Here is a 25,710-nt window from a genome sequence, read left to right as displayed (position 1 = left end):
AACGATAAGATGGAATAAACGGAAACGTGTGACGTTATGCGGCTAGCTTTTACCGGCCTATACGTTATTATATTATGTAAATATTATGTACTAGCTTTCCGCCCGCGGCTTCGCCCGAGTTTTCAAAGAAAAACCCGCATAGTTCCCGTTCCCGTGGGATTTCCGGGATAAAACCTATCCTATGTGTTAATCCAAGTCACCCTCTATATATGTGCTTTTAATTGTAGTCGGTTCAGTAATATTAATAAGAGTAACAAACACATAAACACAAACATTTTCACAAACTTTCGCATTTATAATATTAGTAGGATGTATGTGATATTTTATTATATGATAGAAATTACAGGGGTAGGAAAATAAATATTAATTGAATTAATTTAAAGTTTCGTAGCAATAATGAATAACTGTGCTTGAATCACGATTACATTTTATTACGTTGAAAATTTAACGATTTTCATCATTCGAATAAAGTTTAAATATGTAAATTCTTATAAAATATCATTGATGCAAACATTTGAAGTTCATATATTTCACATTAAAAATAAAAATAAAAATAAAAAATAAAAATCATTTATTGATCAATTTGTGGGTTAGGTACAAACATGTAACATTTGGACCCCAAACTAGGACAGCCTGTATTTTGGGGTCCACCTTCCTTAATGACACAATAATAACAAAACTATAGCATAATATAAACTTAAATAATGATTTAGGTAATTTAGCTATTTTTTATACAAAATTATACAAAATAAAATTTAAATTATACATTTTAACTCAAGTTTAGTAGATATACTCATATGTTGTGCGTGCGTGTTTGAATGAGTGTGCGTGTTTGCATGCATGTGTGAGCTTGTGTGTATGTATGAGTGTGCGTGTGTGTGTGTGTGTGTGTGAATGTATGTGTGAATGAGTGTGTAAGCGCGTGAGTGGATGTAGTGGCCATTATAGTGGTTGCATTTGCTAAATTTTTATTTGAACTATGTACTGTTCAGTATCTGAATAATTCTGGGTCAGCAACCACTCTGTAACCTTCTTTTTACATTTTACTAAGGTAAGATTGTGTATAGAAAGGCTTTTATTGACCTTTTTATATAAAAATATACTCATGTATGAAGATTGGCGACGAAGGAAACCAGTACGCGGAATAAGGTTAGAGCATACAAGGTCATTTCTTCTCTTACCAGAAGAGACAGCACAAAGAGGTGTTATTTTATGTTGTCTAAGTGTTATTTGCAATATATAATATGTCTGCCTTACATTCAGAATTTTAGCTTCCCTATACAGCTGGTCAGTTGGATATCTAAAAGGTTTATGAAGAATGACCTTGAGAATGCCTCTTTGTGCTCTTTCTAGAATTAATAACGACGTTTTGAAAGTGCCACCCCATACCGAAATGCAATATTGGATAATTGAGTGGCAAAGAGCTTTGTAAACCATAAAGATGATATTGTGTTCCAGTAATACCCTAAGTCTTTTAAAAATCCACGATAGTTTTCGAACTCTAGTGGTTATAAGTTCAATATGTTGCTTCCATTTACAAAGGTTATCGATTATAACTCCTAGGTATTTAATGTGTGGAACCATTTTTATAGCAGAACAATTGCATAATATATTCGAACTGAATGTATCACAGGTGTGAACTTTTAATATAAAATCATTAGGTGGTTGAGAAGAATTTGTGGAACTAAACGCAATAAAATTAGTTTTATCCAGATTTAAGGTGAGTAGACTATTTCGCAACCAATTAGAAACAGTTCTGATGCCGTTCTCCGCGTGGAAGCACGCCTCAGCCCAACTCCCTCCATGAAAGATAAGTGAAGTATCATCTGCAAAACTAATAATTGAACCATTGGCAAGATTTAAATTACAGAGAGAGTTTATATATATTAAAAAGAGAGTTGGGCCGAGCACACTTCCCTGCGGTACACCGAATAACATAGGACAGTCGTCACTAAGATGATCATTTATTTTAACACACTGAAATCTATTTTCGAGGTAGTTTTTAAAAATTTTTAACGGAACATCACGAATACCATACCTTTCCATCCTCTCCAAAAGTATCGGGACAGAAACTGTGTCGAATGCTTTTTTTAAGTCTAAAAAGATACCTAGAACCTTTTGTTTTTTATCGACATGATTACCTATTTGATTAACCAAGTGATTAACTGCATCTTCTGTGCACCTGCCCTTTCGAAAACCAAATTGGAAGTTTGAGAGTAGATTATATTTCTCCAAGAAGTTAATTAGTTGTTTATTAAGAATTTTTTCTAATATTTTCGAAAGGACAGGGAGCACAGAGATAGGTCTATAATTATTAGCATCTTTTCTGTCCCCACTCTTATAGACAGGATGGATAAGCGACTTCTTGAAAACATTAGGAAATATGCCTTTAGCTATACATGAATTGAATATATTAGTTAAATAAGGAATTATTATGTGTTTCGCCTTTTTAATGAAGTTGGTTGGGATACCATCCCAACCACATGCACTGCTATCTTTTAAATTACTTATAATACTATCGATTTCCAAGTCATTTGTTTCCAAGAGAACCATAGATGTTGATTGAGTAGATTGCTGATTTACAAGAAAATTAGTACCAAAATTATTATTATTAGAATTTAGTTTAATATTAGCAGCTAGATTTTTCCCAACCGAACCAAAGAAGTGATTAACGTTATTAATAGAAATTTTAGGATCACTGTTGCACGAGAGTAAATCAATCGGAGGTGTTTTCGTTTGTTTGCAATTTGTTATCTCTTTTAATTTATTCCATATTAACTTATTGTTGTTGCCTGCTTTTGAAAATTCCGATCGTTCATATGCTAATTTCAAATTTTTTAAAGTTTTATTACAAAAATTTCGATATCTTAAATATGTTAATTTTAGGGTCATGTTATTAGGCTGTTTTTTTAGTTTTAAATGCATGCGGTCTCGCGTACGAATACATCGTAACATTCCAATAGTTATCCAAGGTTTAATAATTTTCTGACTGCGAGAAAGAGAAATAATTTTGGTATTTATTTTTAAGGAGTTCATGATTGCAGTAGTGAGATACTCAGCAGCTAAATGGGGATTTTTTATATCGAGAATTTTACTGAGGTCTGTATTATATAAATGATTAATGGCACCTTCATAGTTAATTTTATGTATGATTTTATTTATATTGGTATTTGATTTAAAATTTAGGTTAAGAAATACAACTTTGTGGTCGGTGATAAATGTGTTAAAGACGAGAGATGTGCCAGTATAATCCGATTTCATAAAAATATGGTCAAGACAATTCATGTCCCTTGTAGGAAGTAAATGAGCTGGTAAAAATCCTTGACCGTGTAGAAAATCAAGATAAGACGAGCTATTAGGGTCGTTATTCTCTGGTTTAATATCGATGTTTATATCTCCAACTATATAGATATTTTTGAATTTATTAAGCTTGTTTAATATATTTTCAAGAGAAAGTAGAAAATTATTTATACATTTTATAGATGGAGAACGGTAAATTGATATAATTGCGGTATTACTGTACGTAACAATCAGGCATGTACCATCTAACAATTCCATCTCGTCCACATTACAAATCAAATTATTCAAACAGTACACAACAATACCATCATTTTGGTTACGGGTTTTTTTAGTCCAAAAAGAATTGTAGTTATTCAATAAAGGAGGTATTTTGTATTGATCCAACCAGCATTCCGTTAGAGTAATAAACATCGGTTCCAAGTTACATCGTTTCAAAAATAGTTCAAATTCATTAAAATTTTTATAAACACTTCTTATATTTAAAGTAATAATGAAGTTCGTAGTATCTTTGTTTGTCAGATAAAGGTGTGACTCATCGGGATTGCATGTGAACGATTGTGTCTTGGAGTAGTTGTCTATTTCAACCGATATTTTATTTAATAAGACGTTATCCATAATTTTTTATAATATGTTAGGGTTAAAGTGTTATAGGCACATGATCCCATTTTCACGTATTTAGTTTGTAAGTTTAATTTAGAGCAAACACATATTTCCAATGCATAAATTATATCTATATAATAAGAAGGCTTCTGATAGGTCATTTTTGATGCTTTGGGTAATTGAGTGTATTGGGTTTTGGTGTGAATTGAGGTGTTTAAATGATGTATATGTAAGGATGTTTTTATTTGTATGCAAATTTGCATTGCATTAATCAGTGGAATAAAGAAAGCTATATCACATCTTATAAAAATAATAAAGAAACACAAACGTTTCCAAAACACAAAATGACAATCAAATTCATTATTTCGTCCAATAAAGCCTTTCTGACGACATTTCAATACAACAATAAACTTATTTGGCTTTTCATTAAAAGCAGTCATTAAAGTTTTATTAAAATCTCAATTGAATAAGGGAGAGACATTTTCTGGTTCGATCAACAAAATGGCGGCCGAAAGAATAATTAATAAGGATTTTTTTTTCGTCGTCAAAGGGATTAATTTGCGTCGAGAGATAAAATATTTCAGTTATTAATTCGAAATTGTACTTTGGGATTATGACTAATTTGATTTCATTTGAAAGGATAAATTAATGGCTGTTTTGTGGAGTTGCTTTAAAGTTTCTGAACGCTTCTTTGAACTGAGAATAGTGATAAGAATGGATTGTAAATAATGTTTAGTAACAATATCTTCCTATAGTAACGAAGTAGTTTGTTTTATTTATCTTACTAGCTTCCGCCGGCGGCTTCGCCCGGGTGGTGTTTTGATAAAAGGTAGCCTATGTTCTTTCTCAGGGCCTAAAGATTGTCTGTGCCAAATTTCATCAAAATCGGTTGAGAGGTTTAGGCGGGAAAGCGTAACAGACAGACAGACAGAGTTACTTTCGCATTTATAATATTAGTAGGGAAGGGATATTAGTAGGATAGTAACGAAGATTGTTTTATTTATCTGATTGGGAGTTTGTTTATTTGCATGTTTATGCCTATATCAAGCACTTATTTCGATTATATAATAAGTTCATAACAAAATTTAATCATAACTACGTTATTAACATATTCCATCATAGCCCTGGAATTTAATCTAACCACATCAAGCATTAATATAAATTCTGATGGATATTAAATTGATTTAGTGTTAGTTTGCAGAAAATTATTGGATTACGTGAGTTATAGTTTCATTTACAAGTAGAAGATTACATTACACGACCCACTGGTGTTCTCCAAATATTCTAAGATAATGAAATTACGTCTCAAGTCAAGATGTATCGTCTTAGTTTTCACGTAATTACAATTATAATTGAGTAATATCTTGGGACTGTATTATAGTAGAAGATCCGAACATAAGTCGACCTTCAACGGCGTGATAATAGAATGAGACCAATTTTATAATAAATTTAGTCTATTAAAAAATGTATGTTTACTGGGAAAATCCCGCACAGGATATTTTTTAATTAATTATTAAAAAATCTTTTAATTTCATTTTTTTATTAATTGAAGTTTCGAGATAATAAAACAATTTTGTAATAAAACAGCGCTGACATAATTTATTTGACCAATTTTATAATAAATTTAGTCTATTAAAAAATGTATGTTTACTGGGAAAATCCCGCACAGGATATTTTTTAATTAATTATTAAAAAATCTTTTAATTTCATTTTTTTATTAATTGAAGTTTCGAGATAATAAAACAATTTTGTAATAAAACAGCGCTGACATAATTTATTTTTTCATCATCCTATCAAGTGAAAGTAACTGGTACCGACATACCTGTTTATACCAACCTAGCAAAACAAAAAAAAAAATGTTATTTTTTTAATTCATTAAAATGTCCTGTGCAGGATTTTCCCAGCAAACCCATTTTTAATACATTTTTTAATACACTAAATTTATTATAAAATTGGTCTCATTCTATTATCACGCCGGTGAAGGTCGACCTATATTTGGATCTTTAGACTATATTGTATCGTCTACGACGACTATACTATATTGTGTCATCATCAACCTATTTTGTTTTCACTGCAGGAACAGGTCTCCTGTTCATACAGATAAATTATAGTCTACAAGTATAAGAATATTTTTAATACACAATTAAATTTAATATTCTGTACAGCTTCAACCTTAGAGGAGGCCTTTGTCGGAATACAAGCTGCCAAAGAAGAACCAAGTTTGCCGATTATATAGATTAACAGCTTATGAAATATAATTATATATTATTTATTTCTTATTATGATATTCTCACGTTTTGTTTCTTTACACTATTGTTATTTTATGTATTAACTTATTTATATTTTTATTTTATTCTTATCACTTTTATGTATTAGTTTTCTCTTTAATCATATTTTCTATATTTTATTTCTATTCTATACACAAATATTATTATTTCATACTATCTACATATTATATTTTATATTTGGTACGCTGAACTTCCTCGAACGGGTCTTGGCAGAATACCAGCGCTATGGTTCAAAGAACTATGGTATTGTGCTGAGCCAAGACCTTTTCAGGAAATATTGCTTTTATTTTTCTTTTTCTTTTATGTCAATGTAATTTTAGTTTTTAAGTATATATATAATTTTTAAATTGTTTAGTTTTAAGAATTATTGTAATAATTTCCTGAATAAATGATAAATAAATAAATAAATAAATAAATATATATAATAGAGAAAATAGTTTAAATAAAATAATATACAATATAATATAGGATTAAATAAGGATTATTGTCAACGGCATTTAGTAGTATAAGATTTTTGTAGTAGTTTGTAATATTTTTGCAGTAATAAAGGCTTATTTTATTTTTATTTTTATTTTACAGCTTCAACAAATTTCTAATGAAAGGCGATGTAATCTCAAAAGAGTCACTTATTCACCTAAATCTCCTCGCAAATCGTCATGAATATTCAAAAAAGATTTCAGAATTAACAAGTGAAATGATTATAATTGAAAGGGAGAAGAAATGTTAAGTGGACGCTGTCGCTAAATATAGATGGAGACCCGACGTCGCCCGCTCTGTGGATTATTCCTATGTTTATTTCCTTTAAAGGTTATTTCAATATTATAAAATTATTTATTATTTTATATAAATGTGTCTGTTGTTATCGTGTTTGATTAAAAAGAAGATTTATAATGTATTATTAATAAATAATAACAAGTAAATTTCCGTCTGAGATTTTATTTCACGTATTCTTTTTCAGGGAAATTCCCTTATTCCTGCAATTTACGAGGTTTCATATTCTAGTTGAACTATATACAGGCAAAGTTTGCGCGTAAAGATAAACTGTAGCTGCATTACAATAAAAATCCTTAAATTATACTAGTAAATATTTACACAAAATGTTTACTAACTTATTTATTAAAATTAATTTCCTTACGTAATTCTCGCCCATAAAACTTAAGCAAAGCCGGGGCGAGCTTCTTGTATTGATAAAAAAGTTGACTAACCTTGCCACGAGGAAAGTTTCTCAGCTGACAACACCTCAGAATAACGTCATGAATTATAATTATGTATTATAATATAATATAATACTCGATACGCGGGTCATAGGTCAGCAATCTTTCACTTTATCACTAATTGCAATTGTAATTAAAAATATTATTTTTTAAACTGCCTCTATGGTATAGTGGTTAACACTTTATTACTGAGAAGTTCTGGGTTCGATTTTCCATGGCAGTAATTATAATAAATTTCGATTATAGTTCCTATGAAATGCAATTTTATGAGTTCGACACTATCCCTGATTCATATCTTTATTGTAGGTATGAATAGCTTGAAAAAGTACGTTCCTATTAGGTACATTTAAAATTATCTTGTGAAGAAAGTTCTAAACGCAAAGCAAAAAACAGTTACGACTAGGTGTCTGTGTTTTTTACAAGTTACCTTCGATGGAAACGGTTAACATTTTTTGTTATGTGTGACTCTTTAAGTTTGAAACAACACAAAAAAGGTTACATAAAATACTATTCATTTATTTAAAACTAGCTTTCCACCCGCGGCATCGCCCGCGCTGTCAAAGAATAACTCGCATAGTTCCCGCTCCCGTGGGATTTCCGGGATAAAACCTATCCTATGTCCTTTCTCAGGTATCAAAATATCTCTATACAAAATTTCATGCAAATTGGTTCAGTAGTTAAGGCGTGATTGAGTAACAGACAGACAGACAGAGTTACTTTCGCATTTATAATATTAAGTATGGATTCCTACTAATATTATAATTGCGAAAGTTTGTGGTGTGTGTGTTTGTTACTCTTGCACGCAAATACTACTGAACCGATTAAAATGAAATTTACCACACATATAAAAGGTAGGTAACTTGGATTAACATATAGGATAGGTTTCATCCCGGAAATCCCACGGGAACGGGGACTATGCGGGTTTTTCTTTCAAAACGCGGGCGAACCGCGGGCGAAAAGCTAGTCACACATATTATGTGATGAAAGTCACTTGCAACATTGTAATATTATGCGAATATCCGAGATAAAAACTCTCTACACCATTAAATCCAGTTGACAACAAAAAGTAAAACAAAGTTGGAGGTCAGAACAAAGAACTTTATCAGCGGTTGGTTACCGTTTGTTATTATTCTTATCAACATTAGGTAATTTGTTTTTATTTCTTTTCTAACGTAATATACATGTTTCCAAGATTTTCTTCTTTCTACAGAATAACTTTTACTACAAAAAACTTTTTAACGTGTTTAATTAAATATAAATCAAAACTTTAACGTAGGTCTCTCCCTTCTTTTATATTATCCACTGGTAGTTGTGCCCCAGTTTTACTATTACTGGGCTATCTAACACCGGAATATTTTTTATAAAATCGAACCAGTAGTTCCTGAGATAAGAGGGTTTAAACAAACAAACTCTTCAGCTTTATAATATTATTAAATTAAATTTAAGTATAGATAGATGATATATTGAAGCAAAAGCAAGGAAAACTTGGTAGTTAAATTATGAAACGTATATAGCTAGATTGTTCCCTGATAAGGCTTATAATTCCATCAAAGATTAAGCCTTAACCGTGGGAGCAGCTTGCGTCGTAAACTTAATAACATATTCCACACTTGCTTCTTAATAAATTACGGTATATTTATATTAATTATCCTTGGAACTTTGATGAAGTTGTTATATGGAAATTGTATGTTATAATACATGTTTTATGTCATCTTTTAACAAGCAAACGTTCTTTTTCTTAAAACTATAATCCATACTAATATTATAAATGCGAAAGTAACTCTGTCTGTCTGTTACTCAATCACGCCTAAACTACTGAACCAATTTTCATGAAATTTGGTATGGAGATATTTTGATACCCGAGAAAGGACATAGGCTACTTTTTATCCCGGAAATCCCACCGGAACGGGAACTATGTGGGTTTTTCTTTGACTGCGCGGGCGAAGCCGCGGGCGGAAAGCTAGTATAAGTATATATATAAGTCACTTACATATTATATATGTATTAAAATTGTCACTGCGATACTCTCGTAGTTGGAAAAATCTACCTAAATGCAGTTTTATATTCAGTTTTCTATTGCTAACAAAAATATACAAGTATATTTTATTTATATATTATCATTCTCAACATGAAATTTCAGCAAAAATCTTCAGAACTGATATTTTATCACTCTTCAGATGTACGAGCGAAACAATAAGGCAAAGCTAGTGCATTTGAAAAGGATACATCCTGAGGTTGCCTGTCTTGTCTCCAATAGCGAGCAGCTTCTGTATCGGGTCCCATGCTAGCGCCGTGGGGGAGAACGGGAAGCCGTGGCGGAATGTCTGCGAACAAAATAAAATAAATAAATAAATATTTCAGGACAATTTTCACACGCGGCACGATCTGATCCTATATTAAACTTTGGCTTGTGTTATGGAAACCAGATAGCTGATAAACAGACATATATAATTTTAAATAAATACTTATATAGATAATTAACACCCAGACACAGAGCAAAAATTTATGTTCATCACACAAATATTTGCCCCGGGTGGGAATCGAACCCACGACCTTTGGCTTGAAAGGCAGGGCCACCACCAACCAAGCCAACCGGTCAGTCAAACAGAGTGTTATATTAACTTTTATGTGTTGAATGCTGTTGAGTTTGATCTAGATGATTTGCTTATAAGGTATTGTAAAAGTGGATTAAGCAAAAGTTAACAGAAATGTTCTTATGTATAGCTAAGTAATAAAAAAAGCTTATGTTTGGTTTTATGCTTAATTTGATATTTTATTTAAATTAATAAAGAATAGAAAAAAATTGATCACGAGGCGGGACTCGATCCCGCATACTTTCATACCGGCAGTGCCGGATTAGCCACGTAGCAAGAGTAGCAAATGCTACGGGCCCCGCGACTCGGGGGGCCCCGCGGTCTAATACCTGTCTGACCGTAAAAAATATCAATTTATAATACACGTACCGTAAAAAAAATACACGTACCTACCACGAGAAACGTTGGTATCAAAATCTACAACAATAATTTAAAATTTTACCACGTTTCTACAATTGAGCGCTGGCTACACCAAAAGTTGTGTTGTACTGCTTGCACTGCGCTACACGCAAGTTGGTAGCACGGCAAAACTAACAGGGGAATCCCCTGATATTGTTATCGAACGAGCTAGTCGTAACAACCCGATCAAATAAAATAGGATTCTATCGACTATCAAACCTTAGATTACAAAATAAAAGGCAGATGGAGCATGACAATCATCCATCGCTCTTGTCAAAGAAAATACGAAATCAAAAACGAATACGAACCTCCGCCAGTGCTATAGCGATTATAGTAATACGTCAAAGGGGGTTTGCTATTTTAGTAAAAAAAATGCTGTCTTGTGATATTAAAACGCTGGCTGTAAAATTTGTTCCCGAAAACAAACAAAAAGATAAAACATCGTTTTACAGGTTCTCTGTACGAAGGAATACAAAACTTCAACGTATGCTGCCAGTATTTTGAAAATGAATTTGCCATTTTTATGGGTAAAACGGTAAAATGGTTAAAAGATCTTCAAGGTAGTGCTGTTGGATTTTTCGATCGTGAATGTGATTATTTGTAGAGTGCAATAAAGGTTCATGATCATTAAAAGATAATTTTAATAAGCATAATACTTTTTTTTTGTTACTTTTATATAGCTTAAAAACGTCAGAGTCGTTTTCGCCCGCGATTTAATTCATTTGAACTCCGTGATGGATATGACAAAATTATTATTATTCAGGAATTATATTTATTTATTATCCAGTAAAGCAGCTGACAATGTGGATGTCGTTGATAACGTACTGTCTGCTTTAACTAAACGTATGGAAGCATATCATGAAATTACTGGTGTTTTTGGAACATTTCGACAGCTAAAATCCCTTACAACAGAAGAGATTTTGGAAAACGCCTCACGTATGGTCAGTGCTTACGAAGATGATTTGGAAAGTAGCCTAGGCGACGAATTAGTGCAGTTCGCTGAACTGCTGAAAACAGATGTGGCTACTGTTATTGATAGCAAGAAACAAGAGTCTCTGGAACTGCAATTTTATAAACTTTTATTAAATAATTCCTTAGAATCGTGTTTCCCAAACGTAGAAATTGCCTTGCGCATTTACTTGTCTCTCATGATCACTAACTGCAGTGGCGAACGTTCTTTTTCAACGTTAAAACGTATTAAAAACGAGTTAAGAAACACGATGGGCCAAGAACGTCTTAATCACCTTACTTTGAAGAATATAGAGTATAATTTGCTTAAAGAAGTCGATAGTGAAAGTGTTATCACTAAATTTGCCCATATTAAATGTAGAAAAGTTTATTTGTAATAGTTTTGTTTTATTTAATAGAAATACCCTTTAACTTGAGAAACTATAGCAAACGAAGGGCCTCTTGACAGAATTTGCTACAGGCCCCGCGCTGGCTTAATCCGGCACTGCATACCGGGGCGGATGCCTAACTTATTGCTGTATTTTGTACACGAATACAAATAATACGTACACTTTGGTAAAATTATCTGAAAAGCTTTGTTCAAATCACTCTTTTTTTTTGTTAAAAGTAGAACAGAGTATCGAAAACCGAAAACCTCTCGTAAACGCCAAGCTGACTAACGTCGCTTATAAATTCGAAGCCTATGTTAGACAATAATCTATATGCCTACCAAATTTCATACAGATCGAATCCGAACAGCTTTTTATGTAACAGATTAACAACCATCTACCAATCTATGCCCCCAATTTTTACATTTATAATCTAAATATATAATATTATTATTGACAATTAACTACATACTAATAAACATAATAGCATAAATCTTATGCACCTTAAAACCTAGAACATAAACAATACCCCACCCAAAATGCAACACCTGACTCTATCTCGGGTCAGAGTGTATCACAGCAAGCGCAAAACAAAAGATAACTTCCAGAAACGTGTGATATCTCCAGAAACGTATAAAAGGCAAGGCTGGAGTATCTTCAGCACATTCAGTGAGTGCAGGCGACATGAGGTTCTTGGTTCTTGCGGCACTGGTCGCCGCGGCGGCCGCGACCACCCTTCGGGATAACTATCAGGACTTCGTTATTGGCAAGGAGACCTTAGGTGAGGTTTTGACTTTAAATATTTTTATGACTTAAATTGTAGGTATATATAATAATATAATAATCCATACTTAATATATTTAATATTAAAAATGCGAAAGTAACTCTGTCTGTCTGTTACTCAATCACGCCTTAACTACTGAACCAATTTGCATGAAGTTTGGTATAGAGATATTTTGATACCCGAGAAAGGACATAGGATAGGGTTTATGCCGGAAATCTCACGGGAACGGGAACTATGCGGGTTTTTCTTTGACTGCGCGGGCGCGGCGATGCCACGGGTGGAAAGCTAGTTAGATATATATAAAGACGAGTAGATGCAGTGATTCGGGATAGTTAGAGAAAAGAAAAAGAACTATTTTTAGTTTTGTATATTAAAGCTGTTACTGGCTGTTAGGAGTATCGAAATAAAATATAGCCATTTTACTCGGTATAGATGTTTATTAGATAAATACAATTTTATTTCAAACCGTCGGTATTTTTATTAGTTAGGTATATACCTAGTAACAATCAAACAAAAAATAATGAAAAATATTTTTTTTATAATAGAGCAGTTTAAAAACTATAGGAGTTTTAAATGAATTTTAAAAATGGTTTTCTCAGAAGAGATTAATTGTAACTTTATCAAAATTTAATAACTTTAGAAAATTAACCTGAATTATTCGTAGACAGATAGTTATTAAGATAAAATATTTAATATCACTGAGTTAGGACATTTAATACAATTAATCGTCAACTTAGATTGTAACAAATTATTATTAATAAAATATTTCAATTTTATGATAATAATATTCCATTTCAGATAACAAATTATTTATTTTTACGGGCCTAAATTCGAAGAAAACTGAAGTTATATTTATTAAAAGTCTATTAAAGATCCATAATTTGGTTCACTTAAAATTCAATTTGTTAACAACTTCGTTCTAACTACAATTTACATATATACAAGCGACTAAATATTTCTAATAAGACATTGAACGTTTCCAGTGAATGTGGACATCAAGACCAAGGAGCTGTACTGCTGGAAGCTGTTGAACCACATCCTGCAGCCGACCATCTACGATGACATCCGCGAGGTCGCGCGCGAGTACGTGCTTGAAGACAACATGGACAAATACCTGGTTAGTTATAACCATATACAATACTAGCTTTCCGCCCGCGGCTTCGCCCGTTGTCTAAAATATACCGTCCTCTTGAATCACTCTATCTATTAAAAAAAACCACATCAAAATCCGTTGCGTAGATTTAAATAGCGATAGGGACAGAGAAAGCGAATTACTATGTAGCGATATTGACATAGTAATGTAAAATATTATATTGACATAGTAACACTCGATAAGCAGTGAAATGTTGTTTATTAGTGACTGATTTCTTATAACATTGAATTGTCTCGGTTATCACTAATTAACACAAATAAAACAATAAATATAAACTTGTTTTTATGGCAAGTACATAATTGATGTGAAATATATTTCTCGTTGATATGATTTTATAAGAGCAAGGAGCGTTCCTAAGAAAAAATAGTTGAATATTATTTTATTTATATCTAACTAGCGGTCCGCCCCGGCTTCGCCCGTGGTACATGTTTACGTTTTCTCTACATAAGATCCATCCTCGTACTTCAAGAAATATAATAAAAAAAGAATTATCAAAATCGGTTCAGCCGTTCTCGAGTTATGCGCTTACCAACACATTTTGCGATTCATTTTTATATATATAAAGATTATACATATTTTATACAGACATTTTTTTGTGACTTTTCAGAAAGATGACGTTGTCAAACGCTTCATCGAGGTGTTCAAGATGGGCATGCTCCCACGTGGTGAGATCTTCGTCCACACCAACTTCCACCACATGGACCAAGCCATCGTCACCTTCCGCATGCTTTACTTCGCCAAGGACTTCGACACTTTCATCAGAACCGCTTGCTTCTTGAGGGAGCGCATCAACGGTGGCATGTTCGTCTACGCGTTTACTTGCGCCGTCTTCCACAGACACGACTGCCGCGGCATCACCCTGCCCGCACCCTACGAAATCTACCCCTACTTCTTCGTAGACAGCCACATCCTGCACAAAGCATTCATGATGAAGATGTCCAAGTCCGCCACCGACCCCGCCGTCTACGACTACTACGGCATTAAGGTCACTGACAAGAACCTCATGGTTATCGACTGGCGTAAGGGCGTCCGCCACACTCTCAGCGAGGACGACCGCCTCAACTACTTCACCGAGGACATCGACCTAAACACTTACATGTACTACCTGCACATGAGCTACCCATACTGGATGATCGACGACACGTACAACCTAAACAAGGAGCGTCGCGGTGAGATCACCATGTACGGCTACAAACAGCTGTTGGCTCGTTTGAGGTTGGAGCGTCTGTCCAACAACATGTGCGATATCACCATGGTCAAATTCGACGATGTCGACAACCACGGCTACTGGCCCAAGATCCGCCTGCACACCGGTGACGAGATGCCCGTCCGTCCCAACAACGTCAAGCTTGTCCACAAATACAACGTTAAGGAAAGGCTGTACGTTGAAGACATTGAGAGGATCATCAGAGAAGGCATCGTTAGTGGCAAAATCGAAAGAGTGAGTTTTTTCAATATTTAGAAATGCTATTATCAAGTCAATCGTATTGAAACGGCAACTATTAAAACATATAATTTCATGTTTTGTTTAAAATGTTATTCTGATTATTAAAATTATATTTACAGCGTGACGGAACAGTAATCAGCCTTAAGAAGGCCGAAGACTTCGAGAACCTCGCCAGGATGTTGTTGGGCGGTATGGGCATCGTTAACGACGACGCTAAGGTCATCCACGTTGTGCACCTCTTCAGAAGACTGCTGTCTTACGGAACTTACAACTTCGAGAAGTAAGTATATTTCTCTTATTTTTAATTTCCCTTAAGTTATTATTTATTAAATAAGGTATTTAAGCAAATATCGCTTATGGGAGTAATTATAAATTTGATATTGGCAGTTATCGTCTGGATTTAAATATCTTTGTAATTACATTAAAACATTACAAATAGAAATTATATTATAACTTTAAATTCATCTCTTTATCAAATCAAAATCTAACAGATTTCTTTTTTTGCTAGGTTCACATACATCCCCACCGCTCTGGACATGTACACAACTTGTCTGCGTGACCCACTCTTCTGGAGAATCATGAAGCGCATCACAGCCAACGCTGACCTCTTCAAAAACTTCCTGCCCAAATACACCAAGAACGAACTTGACTTCCCCGGCGTCAAAGTTGAGCGCATTACCACCGACAAGCTCGTCACCTTCATGGATGAGTACGACGTTGACATCACCAACGCTCTGTATTTGGACGAAACTGAAATCCAAAAGAAGAAGTCTGACGTTGTTGTCGCCGCACGCATGCGCCGCCTCAACCACCACTCATTCAAGGTGTCCATCGACGTTGAATCTGACAAGGCCGTCGATGCCGTCGTACGAGTTTTCCTCGGACCCAAATTCGACTGCATGGGTCGTCTCCTCACCTTCAACGACAAACGCAACGACATGGTTGAAATCGACAGCTTCCTGTACAAACTACAGACCGGCAAGAACACCATCGTCCGCGACTCTATGGAGATGCACGGCGTGATCGGTGACAGGCAATGGACCCGCCGCTACTTCGACAAGAACCTGGAGACCACTGGTACCTACGAGAAGGTGCTCGACAGCTTCTGGCACAAGTCCCGCGTCGGTTTCCCGCACAGGCTGCTCCTTCCCCGCGGTCATGTCGGTGGTCTCGACTTACAAATGTTCGTGATCGTCACCCCTGTGCGCAGCGGTCTCGTCATGAACACCATCGACATGAACATGATGAAGGACCGTCACACTTGCCGCTGGACCACGTGCTTCGACACCATGCCTCTCGGCTTCCCATTCGACAGGGAGATCGACATGACTACCTTCTTCACCAACAACATGAAGTTCACCGACGTCAAGGTGTTCTACAAGGACATGGCCACCTCCAACACAGTGAAGGATATCGACATGTCCGACATGATCATGAAGCGCGACGACCTCACGTGCTGGGACAAGGACATGCTCGTCAGATGGTCTTACAGAGACGTCATGATGATGAGCACCGACAAGATGATGAGAATGTAAACCGCCACTTACGCATTAGCACTTAATATATAGCATTATTTCAAATTTATAACCTCTTTTATTGCAAACCCTTTTGTTATCCTTGATGAAAACTCCAAATAAGTAATAATTAATTTCATAAACTAATTACATAACAACTTATTACGAAGTTTACTCCATTTCGCATCACAGGTCTTAAATAATAACTTTCATCTTAAAACCAAAAACAGTACCTACTTATATCTCTACCATTTTTAAGCAACAATTATTTCAACAAAGATTTTACCTCTCATAATGTAAAATTAAAAATGTGCTCAACAAATTACAACGTTACAATTGCAAAAAGGAAAAGCCAGCAAAAACAATCCGAACATAGCGCTGTCGAATAACCTAAATTTTTCAACGCGAACCAATATTTCCATCTGAGAGGCTTGCTAGCGATTAGAATGCAAAATACACTACCGGTACACTAGCTTCGGAATTTTTAATTACAAGCTCTGCTAACTGCCACGAAGTTATTTTGTACTCACGTATTCTCTTTTGCCTTTTAGCTCTGTTTCTAGTGGCGAGGCTTTTGTTCGGCACGGGTCAACAGTTTTATAGGAGGTGATATCGTTTCGAACTTTAATTAACAAGCGATGTGTATTATTGAATTCTATCTTTCATTCCTCAATTTTATAACATAACTAGATTTCCGCCCGCGGCTTCGCCCGCGTTTGCAAAGGCAAACCCGCATAGTTCCCGTTCCCGTGGGATTTCCGGGATAAAAACTATCCTATGTGTTAATCCAAGTTACCCTCTATATGTGTGCTAAATTTCATTGTAATCGGTTCAGTAGTTTTTACGTGAAAGAGTAACAAACATCCACACATCCATACATCCATACATCCATACAAACTTTCTCCTTTATAATATATATTTGATATGTGAAATATGAAGAATACAATTACAATACTTACTAATACACAATTTAGGTCAAAAAGAAAGATTTATCAACGGAAAATAAATTTTATAAATGTTTAAAAACATACAGATGATCGCTTGTGTATGGTTTTAATACTATAAATCATATTTGTGATACTTCAATCTTTAATGAAATACAGAGTTGATACGATTTATTCGATTAATATTTTATACCAAAATCTTTACAACTTTTAAAGGTATTACCTGACCGTTTCATACATTTTCCATCCAATCAAATCAGCTCTCTATCAGCATTGTCCACGATAAAATCGTTTCATTTGTCGACTGAAGACGATCTGTCAAACAGGAGCTTATCGCGACAAAGGAAGAGCCAACAAATTGATCATTTTGTACTTGACAGATTAATCTTGGGACTGCTATCCTTGATCAGGACTATTCCAGTTATGTAATGAAAGACTAGTTGGAGATTATTGAAATTGTTGAGAGAGCTTTATATGTAGGGATTGTTGTCAGCCAAATGAAGAATAGTAAGTATTGTTTGTATTATTTGAAAGATAATTTTAATTGTCGTAAATGTAGTGAAAGAACAAATGGTCAAGTTCGACAATGGTCGAAAGTCACGTGTGAAAAAACTATTATTATCAATACCTTCATTTCAACTATACATTATTTAATAAATGTTAATAATTTATCTTGCTTCTTTAACCGCAGAAAATAGAGAAGCAATAGACAATTAAATCCCATGAATGTTCTCCAGTAATAACACAAAATTTAATGAAATGAATTCATCCTGTTATTTCACCGCATTTAACAACCGACATAAAAGAAAAAAAAAAGTCACACTGAACAGGAATTCACCTGTCTTTCATTACTTTATTCAAATACACTACATAAAATAAAAAGTATGTTTTATTTTCATTAATTTGTAACAGATACAATGTTCTTTGGCTGTGATACAAAGCGAAAGGAAAAAAGGGAAGTTCGCTAACGAGTGTAGGCTTTCGTGTGAAATGGTGTAGAATCATCGGCTGAATAGGGTCCGCTTTCAGACGTGACGATTTATCGTTGGGACGACAATTGGCCGTAGATAACCAAAAAGGATCCAACCCACAAAATGTTACTTTTGAGTTATTGAAGTTTGAAGTTTAACCTGTATTTGTTCATATAAAGATTTGCTTGTGTTAATTGCTTCTTAAGGAAAAGTGTGTGTGTCAATGTATATTTTATTCTTACAAACAAATTTTATTGAATTTAGTTTTATTTCTTGAAATATTCAGCTAAATGTGTGTTAGGATCCTTTTTGATAAAACCTATTTTCAATTATGATAAGTGAATTTTCATTTCGCAAAAACGATTCAAAGTAGCTAATTGCTACTAAGATCCTTATTTTTTTTTAATTTCATAAATAAAACAACTAACTTTCAATTTTTTTTTTTCATTATTTATATAAAACATTAATTCTATCCGATTTACTATTCTTCTTCGTGTGCGAAGTCCGGTTCATCGCCATATCTACATCGTCATGAAGTCTTGGGTTGCCCCCATGGAATGATTTATAGAAATCCAGGCAGTATTTAGATAAATAGTCAAAGATTGACTCCAAATCGTCTAATTGGGCTTTTCTTTAACATTTGGCCATAGTCATTGAAAATCATTATAAGATACCTCCGAAGATTTACCTTTCGAGCCCGCCCATACATACAACTTTTGCATCGACTAAACTGATGTGTCGAGCTGTATTCTCCTCTTGAATTCAACATGACTAAACTGTTTAGTCGATGGAGGTGTGCATACAATCGATTTCAATCGATTTCAGTCTTAATAATTTATATCCCCAACAAACCTTACAGTCTTCTATAGGCAATTCTTGAATGAAGGTAATAAAGATCACATGAGAGCGTGATCGATAGTTGTGCGAGTAATTTTTTTTTTTTTTTTTGTTACTTCGACATATTCGTCAGCTTCGTAAATTTTTTCAGGTATTTTCAAAGTGCTTCTATTTTAGAAAAATCCGTATAAAAAAGGCAAAGATGTGTGACCCGATCAAGATACTTGGAGTGTGAACTTAATGCATGCCTAACGCCTCAAGCTTTAAATACATAATATTCAGTCTATCCAAATGTTCTGAATCGTTTTTGTTATTAAACCAGTATACATTTCTACAAAATTCAGTTTAACAAAAGAGATCCATGCTTTCTGAATCTTTTTAGTGATTTATCTATTGCATCATAATATCATAAAAATTAAATATCTAAAAGGATCCACATGCTTTGGATTTTTTTAAACATTTTAGTTTTGTGTTAGTTTCTTAGACTGAGCGTTTTACAATATGATCCAAGAAGAATGGATCGTTTTTACGAAACTAAAATATGGCTTCTCCATACATGTGGGTTGGTACCCAGTGTCAATTTAACGTCAAAATATTCATATTTTACTTGGATTGTTTTTGCTAATCGAAAATATAGACCTAGACGAGCAGTTTGGTATATTTAACTCATTTTCGGTCATGTTGTGGGTTGGATCCTTTTTGCTTATCTACGGCCAATTTATCGTATTCTTTATGTATTCTTTTGTTATATTTAACTATTTAAATTAAGAAAAGATGAATGAAATAGAATCAATGACCACAAATTAATGTTAATTGGTCAGAATTTTTAAGTTTTCAATACTTGTAGAAATATTTAAAAAAACTGTATGTAAGTATTATAAGTGATAGTTAATTTCTTATACTAAAATAGGTATAAAACAAAACACGTTCTTATTAAATTAGCTTTATTTAAAAAAATAAGACAATACAATAAATAAAAAAACAATGCAATAACTAAGAGTTTAAATTTAATTTTATAATTAATGTAAAGAATATAAATAAATATCGCACACCATAAAAATCTTTAATTATTTAAGTATTGATATGATGAATTAAACAGATAATAATATGTAAAATACTATAAAATTTACATAAAGCTGTCTGAAAATAAAACCAAACTTTATAGTTTTCCCTGTATTCTAGTACTCTGCATTCATAAAAGAAACACAAATTCGCGTCTCTATCACTCAAGGAAGTCTTGAGGAAACTCTCAAGCTAATAGCTTAAACCAACATTAGGGTAAGCGGCAACAGTTGGCCAACTGTTGCATTCAGTCGCAACTTATCACGTCTGTTGATACAATCTGCCGCTTTACGGCGACAACATTTTGAAACATTTGAATTTCACTTTTTTTTAATTCAGTATTTTTATCTTATTTGGGTTCTGTTTATAGTATATGTCCTGCATGTATCAGAACTTTACTCATTCGATATAAGATTTTTATGTTTTACGGTAAAACAATATTGATTGTTATGTAATGTTTATTTATTGCTACTTCTCCTGTTATTGGAATCATTAATATTGTCATTACGAAATTTTATTTCACACATAAGAGCAGTTACTAGGCGAACACTCATCCAAACTTTACCTGAATATAATATTATCCAATTACTACACATATACAATTAGGTACACCTCAGCTCTATTACCTGTACCAAACATCGTTACATCAAAGCACAAACACCATCTATTCCAATCAACAACAGAACATCAAACAGCACAATCTCAAAGCATTACAAGCAACCCGATACAGAAGCTTCTAGAACGTTGTAATGAACCTTCTATTAAATAAGTTGAAAACAAAAGCGAAGCTCAAGCGAGGCTGGATTCTGCGGGCTTTGTTCCCCAAACGGGATCCTCAACAATATCGTTTTGTTTACAGATGATCACGCGACTCTATTTCATTTTAGACATGATTAATTACTCTGAAGATACTCCGTTATGCTTGAGAAATGATGAATAAGATGGATGCTGTAATGAAAGTGATGAGCTCTAGTTTTTGTGTAATGAAACGATATTTTATGTAAAGTAATATTTAGCAATAACAGTTAAGAGATTGATACATACCTATATCATATCCCATGGTTGTGGTATCATTGTACGGATATCATTAAAAAATGTTAAGTGTATATTTCAAGTTTTCTGGTAAAATACAGAGACATAGTTACTTTGGGAAGGTAATTTTTATTTTACACGAATAAACATATATTATTTACTCTCCTGTCTCAAAAATCCCAACATCCAAAAAGGGTTTTATTACAAGCAGCTGTCTAAAAAATGTTTTACATCTGAAACTAAGACTGACGTGTACACTAAGTGGGCCACTATTGCCACCTTCACAGCAGAAATATTGTGGGTAATTCATCAAGGGATTATGCCTGTCGAGTGTGACAGCCCGGGTCTGCACCTGCTTGTGAAGAATTTACGCCGGGCGAGCCCGGATTAGCCAGGTTCCATTAATTTCTTTGTTTATTTAACAAACGGTGAGCCGGCGGCCGTCAATCGTTTGATAAATTGCAACCTTTTACGTTTTTTCGGCGACGTTTCAATGTTCTAGAGGGTCTGGATGTTATTTGTAGAGGGGTTGTGAACTCAAAGACGATACTGATCGTAATGATTTTATTTTGCACACAATATCCGTATTTATACAAAAATCGATCAAAAACAAAACCAATCAGAATTCTAATGTTGAAATTGAAATTTAGAATGCGCTCTGATTATGAAAAAGAATGCGCCGGCCTGTACACAATATGATATATATTATAAACTCTATGCATGTCTCCCATAGTGTCCCCCCTCAAGCGAAGCGAACATTTTTCTTGACGACGCGTCCACTTCTTGTAGTGTATATTACCCGTCCCCTTCTACAAAATGAATTAAACGAGTATCTACATAACAAAAAGAAGAACGACAAAACGCCTATCGAATGGACTACTGCAGCAATTGAAGCTTTTGAGAAATGCCGACAAAGCATCACACAAGCGACAACATTATGTTTTCCCATTCCTGGCTGCTCCCTTGCCATCACGACTGACGCCTCGGATCATAGTCTCGGCGCTGTACTTCAACAAAAGATTGATGGAAACCAGCCTTTTTCTCTAAAGCAATGAGTGCTACGCATAACGCAATGTCGCTACAGCGTGTATTTTCGCGAATTATTAGCAATATACGCGGCTGTATTACATAAGTCAATTCTGTTCGAGTATCAAGTACATCAAAGGAGAAGAGAACACAGTCGCTGACGCGTTGTCACGCATCGAAGAGATCCAATGCCCTTAATGTAATCGACTACAAGCAGTTAGCCATCGACCAAAGTAACGACGAAGAGCTCAGAAAATTAAAAACTCAAACAAATTTAACATTCGGTGAAGTCACGCTACCCGGACTCGATCGACCAATCACGTGCGAGCTATCAAGCGCATCGCCCCGTCCCTTTCTACCAAAGGCATACCGTTTTATGGCATTTAACGCTCAACACGGACTATGCCACCCTGGTATTAGAGCTACTCGGAAGCTAATAACATCGAAGTTTTTCTGGCCAGCTATGAATAAAGACGCTACGTTATGGGCCAAGTCTTGTATCAGCTGTCAACGAGCTAAAGTTCACCGGCACGTGAAGTAATCTAAGTTCCCTTATGAAGTTCTGAAGCGCTACGAAAAGTACTACCAAATACAGTTACCACTTCGGACTACAGTAGTATCAATTGACAGACTCAAGCCTGCATACATATTAAACGAAGAGGTTGAAGGTATGGCAAGCACAGCAGTAGCATCCACACCTACACCTACGAGTGCTACGTCGTCAGTTCCTGCTACAGACTACAACACGGACAAGGCACGTCCCTACACTACAAGAAGTGGACGCGTCGTCAAGAAAAATGTTCGCTTCGCTTGAGGGGGGACACTATGGGAGACATGCATAGAGTTTATATATATCATATTGTGTACAGGCCGGCGCATTCTTTTTCATAATCAGAGCGCATTCTAAATTTCAATTTCAACATTAGAATTCTGATTGGTTTTGTTTTTGGTCGATTTTTGTATAAATACGGATATTGTGTGCAAAATAAAATCATTACGATCAGTATCGTCTTTGAGTTCACAACCCCTCTACATATTTATTGGAAAGAGAGTTACGACGTATTTCGTCCGTAAGTCAGAAATGCTATCAACAAAATTATTTAAACAGGTTATCTATAAAATCAAATGATTGTTTGCAATCAAAAACTACTATTGAACAGAATTTTATTTAACCAATACAACTTACATTGCGTCTCTTTTTGTCGTACTGTTCAACTAGAATGAAATAGGGGCAAACAGCAAGTCTATATTGAGATTCAATATAAATGGACATGACCTGATTCTGACAGTCGAAATTAAATCCAGATAAATACTATTTCAGTATCTCTATTGGATTGGAATTGACTGATTTTGTACATCGCACAAAGACATCTTCTTTCTTTCATGAACAACTCTGAAGTTAGTTCATGAACATTATAAATGAACTATCATTATAATTGATTGAATTTAACAAAAAAGGACAAATTATATTAAAAAAAATATAGTACCTATCGGTTTTTACAAAAATTTCACAATTAGGTAATCATATTAACTTGGTTATTTGGCAGTTTATTATACCTACGTTTACAGTTAAAATAACTGTACCAAAACTATATCGCAGCTATATTAAATAGCATTTAGGTTATAGCCTATATAGAAAGTATTACCGTTTTCCATTACCATTTTATAACCATTATCTTAAAACATCAACATTTTTCACACATCCTCGTCGATAACAACCCTCCCCTTTCACCATGAACAATATTTATCAGCAAACAACTAGGCTCAAGGGCCCGTTGAGTACCTTCGCGTTATTCCATCAAAGGCTCTAACGGAGGAGGGAACTTAAACGTTTCATTCAAAACGGAGAGACGGATTTGGGCACTACTACTTAAATCGAGAGACTATTAAGCAAATTGTTTTGTAAGTCGTCGAAAATTTATTTGTAGGAAACTTGATTGATGGTTGTGCGAAATTTAATTTTTGCAATTCTGGAAGTTTTTTTTATTATTATAATCAAATATATTTGTACATTATTTTTAAAACAATCATCGTTTAAAGCGTTGTTTTCCCTGGTAATAACTGTTTCCCATACACATTTGATCGCATTTAATTTAATTTCTTCTTGCAAAGTGGTCTGCCTATTTCGAATTTCTAATCCACCTTTATTGGAAAAAATTACAATAGTTGCCATATAAATAAATCATGCTCAATGCACCAATCAACATAACACTAAAATCTGGTCTGTCTAATCTGTCTGTCTTCTATTTCTATAAATTTCTATTGTATTGTATTCTATTATATCTGTATGTTTGTATTATCATAATCCGTACTTATATTATAAATGCGAAAGTAACTCTGTCTGTCTGTCTGTTACTCAATTACGCCTAAACTACTGAACCAATTTTAATGAAATTTGGTATTGAGATATTTTGATACCCGAGAAAGGACATAGGCTACTCATATCCCGGGAAAATGACGCAATTCTTTGACTGCGCGGGCGAAGCCGCGGGCGGAAACCTAGTGTTTTATAAGTATTCTTCTTTTGTATTTTGACTTGAATTGTGTTAGTAATAATTTTGTATGGTATAGCATAGTGGTGCTTTGGCATGACTGTAAGCCACTATGTTCTCGAAATAAATAAATAAATAAATAAACACAACTATAAACCCGCAAATACTTACATAGATAGCGAAGCGAAAAACTCCGTCCAGTTAACACACGATAAAATTGATCTACTTTCGTCAACAATTTGCCTCAAAAGAAACTTAACGATGCGTTCCCGAGCAAATAAAGACCATACTTACAAACATACGCGCGATTACCCACGGTAAGGTCGTCGGTCAGTCGTCGCTCGGCAAATTTGTGACCTTTGTCACAGTGTGGAGTTAATAATGTCATTCAGGATAGCCAGTAGCCACCTTTTTTATATGTTCACCGATGACTTGGGAAATTGTTGTTTATTGCTTTTTATAAGGATTGTGTAGATTACATTGTTTGTAGAGCCCTGTAATTTGTTTTTATCTCTCTTTATGACCATATTTATTGAATTGATTGCGTAAAATATTGTTTTTTTTTTTTTTTTTTTTTTTTTTTATGCTATAGGATAGCAACCGAGCAGACGCGTCGCCTGGTGTTAAGCGATACACGCCGCCCATAAGCATCCACTCCACTGGGAAGAGATGTGTTGCTATCCTCAAAGGGATTAGGAAGGATTTAGGGAGAAGGG

At 34.2% G+C, this 25,710-nt stretch overlaps 2 protein-coding genes across 2 annotated transcripts in view; one reads left to right on the top strand and one right to left on the bottom strand.

Annotated features, from left to right (window-relative positions):
- LOC123697070 (syntaxin-binding protein 5) overlaps positions 1-25,710 on the bottom strand; it is a 220,656-nt gene that overhangs the window by 53,167 nt on the left and 141,779 nt on the right. Inside the window, exon 2 of the mRNA XM_045643486.1 lies at positions 9,629-9,726. Within this exon, the coding sequence (XP_045499442.1) occupies positions 9,629-9,726 (98 nt within the window). The remainder of the gene's footprint in view (positions 1-9,628; positions 9,727-25,710) is intronic.
- Positions 12,410-16,700, top strand: LOC123696668 (basic juvenile hormone-suppressible protein 1-like). The gene is made up of 5 exons (XM_045643013.1): positions 12,410-12,513; positions 13,500-13,633; positions 14,277-15,110; positions 15,236-15,396; positions 15,625-16,700. The coding sequence occupies exons 1-5, from the start codon at positions 12,417-12,419 to the stop codon at positions 16,649-16,651; spliced, it is 2,253 nt and encodes a 750-aa protein (XP_045498969.1). The 5' UTR covers positions 12,410-12,416; the 3' UTR covers positions 16,652-16,700.

Source organism: Colias croceus, chromosome 13 (genome assembly GCF_905220415.1).
Source record: "Colias croceus chromosome 13, ilColCroc2.1".
Classification (NCBI taxonomy): domain Eukaryota; kingdom Metazoa; phylum Arthropoda; class Insecta; order Lepidoptera; family Pieridae; genus Colias; species Colias croceus.
Note: the sequence above shows the minus strand (reverse complement) of the source record. Positions and strands in the feature narration are given on the sequence as shown.